The sequence below is a fragment of the Taeniopygia guttata genome, chromosome 1A (genome assembly GCF_048771995.1).
Source record: "Taeniopygia guttata chromosome 1A, bTaeGut7.mat, whole genome shotgun sequence".
Taxonomy (NCBI): Eukaryota; Metazoa; Chordata; class Aves; order Passeriformes; family Estrildidae; genus Taeniopygia; species Taeniopygia guttata.
Genome location: NC_133025.1, coordinates 55,679,597 through 55,695,986, shown reverse-complemented (window position 1 = coordinate 55,695,986; position 16,390 = coordinate 55,679,597). Strand labels below are relative to the sequence as shown.

The 16,390-nt window shown below is 38.8% G+C and overlaps 1 protein-coding gene across 11 annotated transcripts in view; it reads right to left on the bottom strand.

The window, feature by feature from the left end:
* BICD1 (BICD cargo adaptor 1) overlaps nt 1-16,390 on the bottom strand; it is a 164,693-nt gene that overhangs the window by 8,904 nt on the left and 139,399 nt on the right. For 2 of the 11 annotated variants that reach the window (XM_072923519.1, XM_030263276.4), the window contains exons 8-9: nt 16,107-16,297; nt 2,601-2,676 (exon numbers count right to left, since the gene is read on the bottom strand). The exons of 2 other annotated variants lie outside the window; for them this stretch is intronic. In XM_072923519.1, coding sequence (XP_072779620.1) covers nt 2,601-2,676; nt 16,107-16,297 — 267 coding nt within the window. Of the gene's footprint in view, nt 1-2,600; nt 2,687-16,106; nt 16,298-16,390 lie in introns of those variants that run through there. 7 more of the 11 variants (XM_072923518.1, XM_030263275.4, XM_072923520.1 and 4 more) reach the window with 4 other exon arrangements.

Genomic DNA, 16,390 nt, shown 5'->3' with positions numbered 1-16,390 from the left:
AAGTACTCTGTTCTGGCTTAGAGATGTCATTCACATGCAACATTGTCTGGCACTGATTGTAACTGTAACAAATCAGAAAAGGAAAATATAAACAGACTCAATTATATTTTCAGAATGCAGAAATTTTTCATGTGTTAAGTTGCATATTTTACCTTTTAAAAAATTTATTTCCTACTTTATATAAATAAAAGCATTATTTCATATTAAAAGGCAATATTAATTTAAACTGAGGTAGTGGGGAGTTGTGATTTGTTTTGTTATTAATAGATAGTTTGGGCTTAGAGTTTGGGCCTCTGATAATAAAAATTAGGTTTTCTCTGCATTCAACAGAAACCAGAATACAATCCAAACATGGACAAGTTTTTTTAATATTGGATAATGGCAATATTTTAGTCTTGTCCAATATAGTCCACCAGACAGGTAGCTACAGGTGCTGGGAAGGGGGAACAGCATCCAGTAATTGTCAGGGCAGGCCTGGATTTGGTTGCTTGCCCCACATCCCTAGACCTAGAAACTGAGGTGATGCGTGGAAGGCAGAGTGAGATTTGTGCATTTGTGCCTCAGTTTAATATTAAAAAATCTCTTAAGGAAAGTTCTCACAGATCTTCCAATCAAGTTTCAGTTGAAACATGCAGATTCAAGCAAAAAGACCAATGTAAAGCAAAAATGAATTTACTAGATATGCCCTGGAGTCTCATTTGGCTTGCATTTCTTATATAGTGAGATTTACCAAAGCCTATCCACTGGAATCACAATTATTGAAAATGCCAGAGTTATACAAGTCCCACTTAAAAACCACAGTATAGCTAATGAATGAGGGAAAGCTCTCTGTGAATCTACCTGTGCTATGGTCAGGTGTATTAACTGGTTTGAACATGATTAGACATCACAGGATGTGGAAAACATCTGTGTGAAGCACAAGCCTGAACCAGCTCTTGTTTAGTCCTGGATGAAATGCCACTGAGAGGTCACATTACTGTAAGAATTGTGTTGGAGACTTGAAAAAACAAGCACAGCTCTCTCTTAAAATGGATGACTTCAGGGACAATCAGAGGACAAGAAATGGTGGGACAAGCTCCTGGCTTCATTCTCTGCTGCATTTAGAAAATCCAAACCTCAGTAAGTCTAATTGGTCCTTAAATGACCTCAAATTTTACTCCAGATTCCAATTACTTTATTTAAACAACTCAACAATTTATGTCATCATGCTGACTTGCATCAAATCTATTGTTATGCTTCACTGCTTTACAGAGCTGGGCAGGTAATGTGGCTGAGGCAAGCAAGGCAGCAGTGTGAATATATCAAAATCAGTGCTGTTTTAACATCACCAGATGACTACAAATCTAGTGGTAAAAAACAAGAGCCACCTGAAAGTCAGTTTTTCAGCTAAGTGTGTGTGTGTGTTGTTTGTAGGATGAATGACCTGAAGTTATTTAAATGTTAACCACATTTTAAATTATCAGAACAAGGTAATGTTTGCAGATTTCTGAGAAGATATTTTGAAATTACAGAAGCAATTGTTGGTTAGCATTTAGAGAGGGATGGTATTTGAGCATATTCTTCACTAGAAGAGTAGCTCTGGAAGGAACAGAATAGCCTTTAATTAAATTAAATAGGGTTAAAATAGGACTTGTTGATGTTAAGCTTCCATGTTTCCAAAGCAGCTATTACTAATCTCAAATTGTTCTAACATCTAAAATACAGCACCACTTTATTGGCATATTAAGGATTTTAAATGTCACTTTTATTTTTTTCAGTGAGCTGTAGAACTCCAAACTGTAAATCAGTAATTGATACTTTCCAGTTGTAATGAGTTTACAGCAACTTCTCAGTAAAACTTTCATATTGTTCTTACACAGTAAAGAAGACAATAGTACTTCCACTTTGTAGGCAATAAATGAGAGGCACTAACTTGGTCGCTACAGTTCAGGCAAAAGCCTAAAAAAATGTGAATTATTTCAAATGAGAGCATGGACATAAGTGAAAATTTGCACTGATTGTACCATGAACAGATAAAATTATTGTAATGTCCTTTTGTTTTGCTTAGGTTTGGGGTTGTGCCTTGATTAACTCAGTCATCCCAGAAGCATGATGTGGCCTTTGCACCACCTATGAACAAGGACACCAGGGGTTTACTTTTATAAACAAGATTAATAACTGATTGCTTTGCGTCTGAGTTTCCAAGTCAGGGAGAACTTAGAAGTGTCTGCTAAAAATCTCACAAATGCCTCTAAAATGTCACCTTACAAAAGGGAAGCCTACACCTACCCCTGAAATCAAAAGTCCCCATTTAAGGAAATCTTTCTAGCAATAAAATAAATGCATTGCTACTTTGGCATTATTGAGAAACTGCATCAAAATATCAAATGAGGGCTACAAGATCCAGCTTGGCATTTTTTCCATATTTTTACAGGGAAGCAAATGCATGAATGCTGTGACTCATGTTGGTACTGTCACTGCAGAAATTACCACTGTTCCTCAATCTGTTAAAGGTTTGCTGTTAGAGAAAAAGTGAAGAACTTTTGTCTGAGGAGGAGGAGGAGGGGGTGGCAGGCGTGCATGCAGCTCTGTGCAAAGAGAGGAGAGTTAGTGGAGTTTACCTGACAGTCTGGCAATCTGGCCCCCTGGCTAGTTGTGAGCCGTGTGGCGGTATGGAGGCAGCAGGCTGCTGACAATCTACAAGAAACTGATAAATTAGACATATATACAGAGAGATTACAGAGCAAGGGGTTAGTAACAGCACTACACAGGCTAGGCATCTCAAGGAGAGATTTAGTGAGGAATGTGCTCTTGGCACCTTATCTGACAGAAACACCTTTTTTTCTGATAGCAGCGACATTGGCTGTTGCCTTTTTCTCCTTTTCAGAAGAAGCATTGGAAATATGTTTGTTTTCCCTTAGCACTGACAAATTTTTATTTAAACAGCAGTAATGGGTTGCATTCAGGATCTGGGTTTACACCTTGTACTTTTCATTCTTCTGCTCATCATCTTGTTCTGCTCACATCTAATATGAAAAATGTCAATAAAGCTACTCAAAATTTATCCAAAAAACTTATATCCATATAAAACAAATTATGTCATCTCATTACAACATACAAGAAAGAGCTGTAAGAAAGTATTTTAAGTTTCTGAGCAATGCTTGTGTTTTTTTGGTAGGAAAAGGGGAGAACTTGATACAGTCAGTTTGACTGTTTTGTCTCAATTATTTTATCAAATCCCTGTCAAAGAAGTTTCCACGTTAATCACTTGCAAAGCTGCATTATGGTTCTTAATTTATTAAATAACAGAAAAGCCAAAGAATCCTTCATTGCTATGTTTCCCTGTGACATTCAAAATATGAAGACAGCTTGAGACTGGATAATACTTGTGGGGCTTCACAGAAGTAGTTGAACAAGGCAACCTTGCTTTCTAAGTCAGTAGTGTTTACTGAGAATTCCAGATCTCAATATTTGTTCTTTTCCCCTGCTGCATTCTGGCCTTTCAATCCACTGTCTGTGTGATTCAGATTGTCACACAACAGAGTCATCAGGATCTTTTCAAACATTAGAATCTATGGGTGAAATTCTGACCCTACAAAAAAACTGCTGGAGATTACTTTCTGTCTCCAGCAGGACTTGAAGACCTATCATCCTTCCTGACTGCTTCAACCTGATTCTCAACCTGTTTGATGGAATGGGGTTATTTTCCCCTCACCCTTAAAAATGAGACAAGGGAATTCCACGGACTTGGAAAGAATTTGATTTTTATTTTTTTTCAACTGGTTGCAACTTAAAACTCAATTCCAATAATAATTTCTCTTTATAATATAGATTCAAAACCCTCTTCTATTCTTTGTCTCAATCAATGGAAGAACATGCAAGTAATTTGCTGTCAAGAGTGTTGGGATGACATCAGGTACTTCAGAGCAACACATCTTCACAGCACACTGAGCATACAACATTTCCCTTCCACACCAGCCCGCAGGGCCTCTCCTTAGTTCCTGTGAAGATCTGTGCTGACCTCCAGTGGGTAAGAAGCAAGTGTACCCAAAACACTGGTTTCTTCCTGCTTCAGCAAAGAGAAGAAGGGTTTGGACCTATTTTCTAGAAAAATACATGAAGAGTTTGTGCCAGCACCTTTGTGTCCAGAAGCAGAAATTAATAAGAAAGAATACTCTGCCATTCTCATTTACCAGGGTTGTCACTATAGTCCTCACTGCATCTTTCAGCAGAGGAGTGCAAGAATTGGCAACATATTTGAGTCATGAATAGAAGGGCCTGTCATTTCAGCCCAAAGTTCAACTAAAATAAGAACTGTCTGAGGAACAGACCGATCAGGCTAACTGCAGACAGAAAATTATGGCCAAAAATTAATTAATGCTTTATTCTAAACATCATTTGCAGAAGTCCAGAGTAAAGTCATGCTTGACAGGATATACAAGGTCATCAGTGATGAAAGAAATACAGCAGAAAAGGTGCAGAAAGGTTTCACTAATACAGAAGAAATTGTTCTGACAGGCTTTTCCAGAACAACACAAATGCCTCATTTATGATCTTGTTCTAAGATCTCAAACATGGTGGTGGAAATATTTCACGATGCATATTGATCTGCTACATTTGGCAGAATGGTTGAATAGTGAGCCAGGTTCTGGGAGGATTATGCAAACTGGTAATAACTATTTCAGTGAGCATACTCCCTTGACTTTGTGTGAAACACTATTCTAGCTGGTGTCAGCAAAGCTCTTGCAATCTGGCTCACGTTCCCATCAGGACCAGATCTAGTGATCCACATGTCTTAAGATGACTGAATCGTCCTCCCACATCCTCCAGCAGTGAAGTTTCTGAGGATTATGCTAGGAAAGAGCTAAGCAGAATGCATATAGCTTACACAGACACATTTCAAATTCAAAGGAGCTTCTTATCTACTTATGTCCAAGTAGCTGTGCAAGAGCTAACTTTATTCCTTCTATATTTAATCCTTTTAAGTATTCTGGAGGATTTATAATACCCTTCTCTAATGTCATGAAAATCATAAAATGACTTTTCTACTAAGGAACACCTGCATATATTAAGTATATGTTTGGTTTTTTCTGAAATACTCTGCTGAAGGTTAAAAGCCTCAAAAAAGTCTTTACTAATTCTAATGTCACATGCCATAAAGACAAGGTAAGAAAGATATGTTCTCTTCTACTAAAAAGAGCAAAAATAAATTTTAAAATCACATTGAAAGAATTGTTACTTGTACTTTTCAAATATCAGGGCCTGTCAGTCAAGCTACAGAGTGAAAGGACAGTCTGTCATTTATGTAGAAGGTACTTGATGTAGAGACACAGATTACACTTTTTGCTGTGTCTTCTGACACTACCAACAAGAAAATCATCAATAAAGGTATTAAATACAGACTATCTTATTTCTCCTATCTTTCTACTTCTTCACTTGCTGTTAGGAAATAAACTACTTTGGGGCAGGGGATGAGTTGGCTGATCTCAAGTCCTTTTACAATTCCATGAACCATAACAAAGAAATTAATTTTAGTGCTCATTTCAACCAGACATGCCAAAGAGGAGCTATTGAACACAGAAATTCACATGCCAGTTTTCACTGAATTCAGCAGGACTTGTGCCTGCAGAGTCTTGTGACACTATCCAACAACACCTACCACTGGCTCTATTGGAAATGTGAGGTTTGACTTGGGCTATATGTTAGTCTTGTTTCAATTTTTCGGTTCCTGACATTTTAGCCACTTGCACGGTGATGATGTAAAGAGCCCAGAGATTTCCTCTCTCACAGATTACCCACTGCTGGTTTTCCTTTGGAACCTACTGCCTAGTCCTAATTGGGCTAATTGGCTCCTGATGTAGGAGCATGAAAAAAAAACAGGCTCAGAGAAACTACATCTGCTCACATGAGCACTGAATGTGCTGCTATAAATTATCTGCTGACAGCAAATCTCACCAAAAAGAGAGAATTTTCCTGTGCTTCCCTTTGGCTCAGCCACAAAAACATTTCCCTGGTGTCACAAGATGGGCTCTGCCCTCCAGTCTGTGAACTGGGTGACTCTAACCAGCACAGGTCTGCTTTACGGTGTCATTTGTGTCTGAGATGGGCTTGCCTTCTGTTGACATCAGCAATGTCCTCAGTGAAAAATCTACATGCAAGCATTTCCAGTCCCACCTGGAAATGAAAACTGCAATGAACATTTCAGCACATTTGGACTATCAGTAAATTCCTAATTTCTACATAGTGCTCACAAGCAGCAAGACTACTCAGAATCCCAAGATAAGCATGAAAGACTTTTAACGGCATTTAGTTCAGTTAATCAATGATTTTTTTCCCCTCTTTTATCTTAAAGGGTAAAATTGAGAGCCAAACAGCAAACCAATAATATTTTGCATTTCTGATATGAAAACATTGGGAAAATTTGTTCTTGATAAATGAAAATCTGTCAATAAATGTTTATGACCAAATGTGAGATGGAGGCTTTTTCAGTCTGTTAAAACAAGCCTTTCCTAGTGTCCCATTGATCCCTTCAGGCCAAGAGAAACTCCTTCTTTCCTAGGTAAAAGTTTTCAGGCTATCTGACTTTGTGTTACTCTACCCAATGTCAATTGAACTTGCTCCATCAAGTCTGAGGAATTTGATAACATGTCTGTGAAGCTGTTATTGAAAAGAGATGCTGTCTCCATTAATATGGTCACAAATTGTTTTCATCCCTGAAATGTCAATTTAATGGGAAAGAATGAAGGAGCAATAGCATGATTTGAAAGTGCTGGGCAAAGAATAGATCAGTAGCCTTCTAGCTGTGCAGATGTAAAAACATGTTGCATCACAGAGCAAGACCTACAAAGACAATAAATCAATCCTCTCTGCTCAAAGGTGAGAAACAAGGAAAATTTCCAAACCAAAAGACAAATGTGAGATGTCAAGAAGAATGGGGCAGAGGGTACTAAGATGCTTGCCCTCCTTGATGAGATTTGTAGAGATGCTTTCAAGCTGCAATCTGACAGGATGAGAAAAGTCCTCAAACTGTTTATATACAGGAGTGACAAGGACATAAGTTTATACAATTATTTGACAGCTTTTTTCACTTAAAATTTATCTTCCTTTTTTCTAATGAATGCCAAGAAAACTTTGACCTTCCTCAAGGCCAAGAGGAATTTAAAGACACAATAGTTGTCACAAAGAACAGCTGGTTAGAGGACAGCTGTGACTTATCTTCAGAAAAAGCCACAAACAATGGCACAGGTCAAAGATTAGAAGAGTCCCTCCCTTCTCCTGCTTCCAGGGTCAGTTTGAGTCTGTAAATAACACGGTTACCTCTGCCCTACACGCAGCCCCAGCAGATCAGTCTGTCAGCTGAAAACTGGACACAGCTCTGTGTTTTTGCACGCTGCCCTGGAAGGAAAGGGCTCTGGTGGAGCAGCCACTGGGGTTCCATCTGGAGCCTGCCTGGCCTAACTAACCCCAGCTTGCTCAGAGCTGGATTGACTCAGCTTGTCCTGGCCTGTGAGCAAAAGGAGCAGGGGGACTGGCCCTTGTGCAGAGCCATTCTACCACTCCATGAGGGTCAGCCCCCTCCTGGCAGCCAAATCAAGTTCACAAGGTGCTGCTGAGATCCTGCACATTTTCCAGCACCCACAGTATCTGTGATTACTCACTGTCTGAATTCTACCTCAGTTCCATTAAACTGAATAATGGGTCACTGACTGGAGATAAAGAAATGTGTCAACCAAGTATAATTTTCAGCTTTCTTCATGGTAAAGATAATCTACTATGTAGTTCCCGTGTTGAGAGTGCAAGTACACAGGTAACTCACATCTTAAGCTTGCTACTCTGGAAACTTAATAGCTTAGATTACTTTTAATTGGAGAAGTTACAACAACAATTAATTCTCCCACAACTTATTTCTTAGTCTTCTTAAAAACTATTTGTAGAATAAGAGATGCAAGCTTGCTGCTGAACTCCTATTAACTGTCAATATCTACACATTGCCCTAAGAGGCAGCAGGCCAGCAGTAGGATGCATCTAAAATCCTCATCTCCTGTCATCTCTCCATGCCCATCTCCTTTTTCTCGCAAAGCAGGTGCAGGAATGTCCCACTGTTTCTACAATCACAAGCTCCTGACACAGGCCCTCCTTCTCTCCTCCTCTTCTGAGCACTTTAGGACAAAGCCAGGCAGAGTTAACCTGACAGAGTGCTTGCTGTGACATGCTTCTCAAGAGTAAGAGCAGGTAGGGAGTTTAACTGCTATTTTATTCTGGCATTTAGGGAAATGCTGTCTGTCTTGGTGATTTTCACTCATGGACCATCAATAACCACTTCATGCACTGCCTGGCACACAGCACAGACAGCCGTGGTTTGTAGGTCACGGATTCAGGGGCTTTCTTGGCTATGTCCTAGTGAGCTCTTTCATCTATACATCAGCTATGCTATATGGAGTGCTTTTACTCTTAATTTCCTTATTCTGCATGACTTCACCTGTATTTTCTTTTTAGACCTGAATTATCCCAAATCTGGAGAGCTGTTCCCCCAGCACTCCACTTGTTTCAGTAATGTGCCTGCTAGCTCAAATTATAGTGATAAAGCCATATCCCAGCCTTGCCTTTTCCTGTAGCTCATATTAAGAATAGCTTTTTTAAAAGAAATTATACCTTGCTGTTAACAAAATTACTGAAATGCATTTTTCTCCAGTTACAGGCTCAGGACATTAAGATGTTTTTTTGTCAGCTCTGTAGCCTTTTTCACACTTTCTATATCACAATGTGCTTATGTTATTTCTCAAATGGTTTCTGTGAATGCTTTAAATAATTCCTCATTAAATCTACTGAGAAGCTAAATAATGGGTTAGTAAAACAGCAGAAATGGAAATGGCATAAGCTGAAAAATACATCTTCAGTTCCTTTCTTTCATATACAGTTCATAAAAAGCACATTTAGAAAGGTCTGATGATTCATGAAACACTTACTAAAAGACACACACATTTCAAACATTTCAAAAGAGGAAAAGAAAGGTCTTAAAATTACATAAATAATCACATTTCAGTCTTGTTGTTCACCATGGAAACATAAGGATACATTCCAGGTCAGAAAATCACCCAGAGCAAAAATACTTCGACTATTATATGGATAAAGAATAGCCTGACCCAAAGTTTGAAACCAGTGGGAACAGTAACTTTAGTAGGCTTTGGAAAAAACAACATAATTTACGATTATAAAGTTCTTATGTCCCTAAAAAATGCAGACAGGGAGATACTTAATCAAATACACTAGTATTGTTTAAAGAACTGCTGTGAGCTTCCTCCAAACACCACAACATCCCAAGGAACTGCTCTATTAGAGAGCTAAAATGTCAGCATATCTAATTTAAACAGTCTCACTTCCCTTTTGCCTAATTTATGAGGCAAAAAGCACAATATTGAATATTCCTGTGTATTTGATGGCAAAAATTGCAAGTCATTAAACCACTTGAAATCTTGTCATAAAAGAATATAGAGATAGATGGCTTTTGTCACCAACATTGTAAGGATATTTCACTCTCTGTTTTAGTTAATTGATAGTATTCCAAAGCCCAGAATTTTCAGAGAAAGTAACAAATATCTGGTAAAATGCCTTAAAGATTTGATGTGTCACCTGTATACCTATTTAGCTAAGAAAAAAACCCAGAAGTCTAAGTAAGACTTCACTGAAGAACTTCAACAAATGATGCTAATGTAAACCATTTCATCCAGCAATGATGTCATAGCTTAGATACAGAGAGAAAAATGTCAATAACCTTTTAATGGAAATACACAGCAGTAAGGCATGGACTCACTGCAGTCTTTTTTAAAATCATTTTAATGTCTTATCAAACAAATTAGGGCTTCTATGAAAAACAGATTTTATTTCAGGATTGCTTTCTTTATACAGTAAAAGAACATAAATAGAAAATAAACTAAACTTGTAGAACTGCAGTGAATTCATGCCATAATAGCTAAATCATATTGAAGTAGCTAAATTATATTGATCAGCATGAAATGCATGGCATCAGCAGCAACTGGAAAGCTAAATGCAAGAGAGGAAAAGCACAGAGTGAAAAGGTCCTGTTCACAGTGGCACCAAGAGGTAAAAGTACATTTAGCCAGCTGAATTCTTCATCAGTTACAGCCAACCAATGTCCTTGGCAAGGACACTGTTCCTCAAATTCAAAACAGCCTCCACAGGGACAAGACACCATGCTTGAAGTGGCATAAATATGCAATGCTCATTACACTGAGCTAAATGAGCGTATCAGATGCAGGACGTGGCCCTGAGAGCAGGAAGATATATACATGGATCTGTATATATGCACTGACACCGCTCATCAAACAATGAACACACACAGACACAAAAATGGCATGTTTACAGAACCCACAGAAAATAGGACAATGCAGGGGGAAAAAAAAGAACACAGATAATAAGTAAATAATGACTGAATTGTTCCTTTTGTGAAGAGCATCATGTTCATGTTTTAAAAAAAAAACTAACATATGACTTTTTAAAAAACCTACTAAAAACATATAAAATCCACTTTTCATGAAGAGCAAAGACAGATTAAACGAATACTGCATGAAATCTCACAACAGCCACTGGCCTGTCTGATTGCCCAAGCTCAGAGACATCTTGCAGGTACAGGACCATCATCAACACAAGTACATTCTCAGTAGATAAAAATACAATGTACTTTCTTAGAGGAATCATCCATGGATCTCTAATGAAGCAAAGGGCAATTTGTACTCAGACTAAATTTGTGTTACCAGAATAAAGTTGTGGGGTTTTTTAAAAAAATAATGGTTCTGAAGAACTTCCATGCTTTGTATTGCTGCGATGAAGCAAATCAAACTTTCCTAAGAGAACAATTCAGAACAGACCAGACTGACTAGTTAAATATTAAATGGCTGCATATCTTATATAATAGTGGTAGCTTGCTTAACCACTCATCCTGCTTTTCAAGAATAAACTCTTTTACTAAAAGTACAAATAAATCCACATTGTTAAGAGCTCAGTATAAAGTTATCTGACTTAAGATCAGCACAGAAAGGAGTATCTAGATCCTAATCATGTTGATTTTCCTCTTCATCAATCTATAAAATTCATTCCCAAAAGAGAAGTAAGAAATATTTAAAATTCCTGTGTGACCTGAGCAATCAGGAAGATCTACAAAGCACCCCCCTGGCAAAATTCATTTCTGAGCTGACAGTGCTCCTCAAAGGGCTTCCTCCACAACCATTTACAAATGAAGCTCGTGCTTTCTGTGATCAGATTTCTGACAGTCCTGCTGTTTCAAAATTGAGACATGCATAAAAAGGCAAAGTTGAGATATTGAAGTAATGCCTACAGCAGCAAGGCTTAGAAATTTGTGAGGCACTTTCTAACATTGGTACTTCAGCTCAAAAGCAAACCTGAATGTTTTTGGCAAAATATTCCTAAACAAACAAAAATGTGCTCAGCTAAAGACCTTGAACATAAACCCTTTTCATCACACAAGGAAAGTAGACACAAACCTGCTATCAAAAATGTATTTTCCTGACCTTTACACAGGCACATCTCTCCAGACAGTCTCCTCTGTGCAGAGAGGTGTCAGCCTGAAAATCTCTGCTTGTTTTCCCAACCCCTGCATCCAAAAGGGGACAGAACGACAGCTTCTACTCACAATACACCTTTTGAAGAGGATTTCCCATATCTTCACACTACTTAAACAAGATGAAGCAAGAAGGAGGAGCAAAACCAACAATCTTGCCCCAAATGCCAAGTTCCACTTTAAGGGTATTTAAAGAAAAATACAGAAGTAACATTAGCTTCTGATTACACAAAGAATAATCTTTTATAGAATATTTTGGAAAGTCACATCTAAAACACTGCACTTTTAAAAATTTCAAAATCCAGAAAGAACAAATATTTTAAAATAGCATGAAAATGTATTCCTCATCCCTTGAGCCAAGAGAGTTTACTCAACACCTCACGTGGTCTATCAAAAGCCCTTAATTCCCTTAATTATAACACTAAGAACCACTCTACTCAGAAGACCCTCTGCTCTTTGTTGTGTTAATTTGTGTTTGTGCTACATCTAACAGATCAATGCATTCCCAGGTTCCTTACCTATTCTTCACATTTTAAATCATTCTAGGTGTAAAGTCAAGTAGCAAAGATAACTCTTAAGAAATTTCCCTTGAGCTCCAGCTTGAAGATTTTATTATAAGACTTCCTAGGACCTCAACATTTGGGTCATAGAGATTTTTTTATTAAAGCTAAAATTCTCCTTGTAAGCTTTAAAAATTACTTTCTACCTACAGATGCTGTAAGTTAGTTCTTGGTGACACTGTAGGAATTGCCTTTGAGATAGAGTTTTTATAAATGAAGTTAAATTTTATGGTAAGAATGCAAACCAACAAACAAGAGTTAGTTTTTTGTATCATATTGTGATTCATATTTGATTTGTTGTAAGTACAGAGCTACGTCATAAATTAATCTTGGGTTATTTTTTCAGTAAGAGTAACTATTATATACTCTTATTTTGTATGGTAGGTGGTGCCTGAGCAGTTTCTATATTATCATGTGGCATTCTTTGTACTGTCTTTATCTTCCACTTAGTCTCTTCTTGTGGGAATTAAATGCCAGGCTGTAAATCACTCTTGAAAGACAGCTGAAAAGCAAGCATGCTTTCAGGTTTAACGTGCTTTCAGAAATGAGCAACCCTACAAAACCTTTTAATTTTGCAGACTTGTTGGTTTGTTTGCTTTTTTACAGGTTTTTAGAAAAGCCATTTTATGAAATGACAATGAAGAACAATCTAAACACTACAAAAATACAAACTTTGGATCACAGCAAACTAGCAGAGTTTTGCTGAAATCCATTGGTCTATCCTGGCTTGGGTTAACCAAATATCTGACCTCAGCTGGGCTTGGAATTTGAGGGAAATGTGTCATTTCATTTAAGGCTTACATTTAAGCCTGCTACCTTCCTTTTTCTATTGTGATAAAATAAAATAGATATGACCATACATATTTCTCTAAAAGGATTGCTCATTATGATCTCATGATCTGTATTCCTTCAAAATATGAAATACTTTATTTTTTACAGTGTTTTCCTGGGTGGGATTTTAAATACTAAGCATAAACAATAAGGGAAAGAAGCATCCACCACATTTTGTTTGGAGAGCGCTCCAACAAAGGAGCTTCTTAGGTGGTTTGTTGTTGACCCTGAGAGAGAACTGCAGCCATTGGTAAGTGTCCTCATAACCTGTCAGGAATCCTTTTACTTCAGGTACATCTTCTACATAAGGATCTTGATTTAATTTTAAGCCAAAACAGCAGAACTTTATATTCAACTTTTGGAGTTGCCATGCTAAAGTATCTGACAGAGAAAAGAGTGCTGTTGAGGCAGATACTACAGGAGACCTTTTTAGTCTTGTACTTTCCTTGAAGAGGTTGAGAGAACCATATTTCGTATTTGGGACTGTGGTATATTAAGAGGCATCTAGTGACTTCATATTCAAGGAGTTTGAGCACAACTGCAAAGGAAAGGTCATTTTTCAGTGTTACACACTGCCGAACCCAGCACTAGGCCTTCTATATGCCCTGACTTTTTCACGTAGTTAGGAAAATAAATACATCCAAAGGTGGGCTGGAATTGTGCTGGGCACATACTGGCTGTTAGAAGAATAAAGACTTTAAAGACTAAAAATATATGTCAGCAAAACAGAAGCAAAGAAGAAACAAACCACGAAGCTAAATGCGTACCATTACCTAGGAGAAATGGAACATGATACTTTGGAAAAGCACCCAGTGGTATTTTTAGCCCCTGCGGGCAGTTTAGAGCCATTAGTTCAATTAGAAAGCCCAGATCAAGTCCTGCTGTCACAGCTTCGTGTCAGAGTTACCTGCATGCTCATCAAAGCTGAAGGCATTCAAGTGGAAATGCAGCAGGAAGTGACAATCTCTTGTTTAAGAGGTCTTCAGTTCAGCTGGTCTTGCTCTGAAGAAGGCTGCCAGAAGCAGCCCATCTTTCCCTCTCCAGGTACCCAGCAGCACTCGATGCAAAGACAGCCTCTTCTGCCAAGCACCAAGTCCAGAAGGAGCAAGAGAAACACAGGCACAGCTTGTTTCTGCACGGGGCTCATGGGGCAGAGGAACCTGTCCTGTTTGTCCCACCACCAACCTCAGCTATTTTGGCTCTTGGTCCCCATCTCCAACCAAACACATTTCCAGTTACAGCCTCCCAGTCCCCACATCCCTGGGAGCTCATGAAAAGACAGGGAAGTTTCACATCACACGGGTGAAAAATTCTTGTGAAGGAAATAGTTCACAAATTTAAAAGAACAAAACCAAAATGTGTTTCCCTTTAATGTAGGTTTGATTCATTCTTACTCTGCTCCTGGGGACTCAGCCTCAAACCAAGCTACACTTTGCTCCACTGTGTTTGAGTTTGGATGCTACTTTTTTCTCTGATGAAGAAGCAGGTGTGGGTTGCTACACTTTTTACTGCCTTGCTTGACTTCAAAAATCATCTGAGAACAGAAGCTCTTTGTGAGACAAGGCTTTTAAATATTCTTAATAAAAGCAGCAGAATAACATTCTTCGCTGTTCCTTACTTTCAGGAAACAGATAATTAGACAGATGGTGAAAAAAATCCTACTTGATGCATCATTCCTTTCATCTGTTAACAACAGTAAGAAATCTTCCAGAAACTGGTAAAAACCATGATGAATAATTCCCTGCTTAATCCTGAATTTGGTTCTAACCTGGTCCTGCCAACACTGGAATCTGAATGCTCAGAAAAATCTTGGGTTTGGACCTGTCAGTCTCACAGGCTGAGACTAAAGCCATGTGATGGTATAAAATTCTGATAAATGCATTCAGAAAGCTGAGATTGTTGCAAATTCATAAGGACAACTGTAATATAAATCAGTGACCCTGCCTCAAGACCCTTATACTTCAAATATGTAGAGATGTACCTAAAGTGACAGGTAAGACATAATTTTCTGGACAATTTTACCATTAAGGCTGCTTCATCCGTCGGTCTCTGTTACTGGACAAAAAGCCTGTGTCAGCATTTCTCAATCTGTGGTCCACATATTCGTGATGTTCCATGAGATATCAGATGCTTCTTTCCCCCTACTCCCACGTTTTTCTCCTCAGGAGACAGCACTTTGATTTATTTACTGCAACACACCCTAGGAGAATGTCTTGTTTAGACTCTTTGCAGTTTTACACTTATCCTCTGAGTGGGTGTTACTTGCATGGCACTACTCAAAGGCAGCTGTGACACTGAGGGCACTAGGTGAGAAATATAACCTACTACAGGGTACTGCTCAGCTTCCCAGAATAAACATTTACTCGAGCAGAAACTACTTTTATGGGTTTTAGCTTTCATATTTTCTACTTATGCTTTTTGTGCATAACATATTTCAAAACAAAGAATTAACAAAATTACCACCAGACAAGACTGTGCCCAGTTAAAGGCTAAAGGTCCTGCTCAGGTACAGAAGGTACAAAATTATTAGCTGTTCTCTGAGCAGAAGAAAGCTATCACACCTTTGAAATGTCACCCCAGTTTGCATTTCCTTTCTACGCCTCATTCGAAGCAGACACTACATTTTGGTAGGAAATTAAGAGCAAAACCTTCCTGCACAGATTAACTTCATGACTCAATTTGTATAAACTAAGCCTCCTGTGAGTTGAACACCACCCTTTGGAAAAACCTGACTGAATGCTCCAGGGTGAGAAGAGGGGTGCTGTGGAGGCTCCTGCACACTGCCAGCTGCTCCCTCGCTGCTCCTCACACATCTGACTCCTCTGTCCCATGGGATTTGTGTCTTCCAGGGGGACTAGCAATGCCACCACCAGGCTAAGCCCCCCCAGGCACTGGGGTGCAGCCTCTGTGGATGCCAGTGGGACTGCACCCACATGTACCACAGCAGGGCTTTCCACACTGCATCTGAAACCAGTTTGGGCCGCTGCCAGCAGAATGTCATCTCCTGCCACCCAGGACACAGAAGGAGACATTTTGCTTTTCAAGAAGTTGCCCAAATTAAATTGCATCTGCAGTGCTGGGAGGGTCCCCTGCTAAGCTAACCACTCAGCACCACATGCACCCAAGGAAAAAATGTTTACCTGGTATGGCCACGGTTAACCTTTTTTCCTTGCTGAGACGGTGCCCATGGATGAATTCACTCATGGAAGGGGGGCCCCTCAGAAGATATGATTCTGTGGAGGCGGGATGAGGGGGGGCTCTTAATAATTTCTGGAGGTAGGTCCCTGAAGTCCTGGGATGGCTCTGATCACAAAGGGAAGGTGAGAATAGTCTTGCAGGAGATCCAAGAAAAATACATATGGAAACAAAAGAGTTTTACTTTAATTACCTTTCAAAGCCTCACAAATGACAATATCATCTTAAC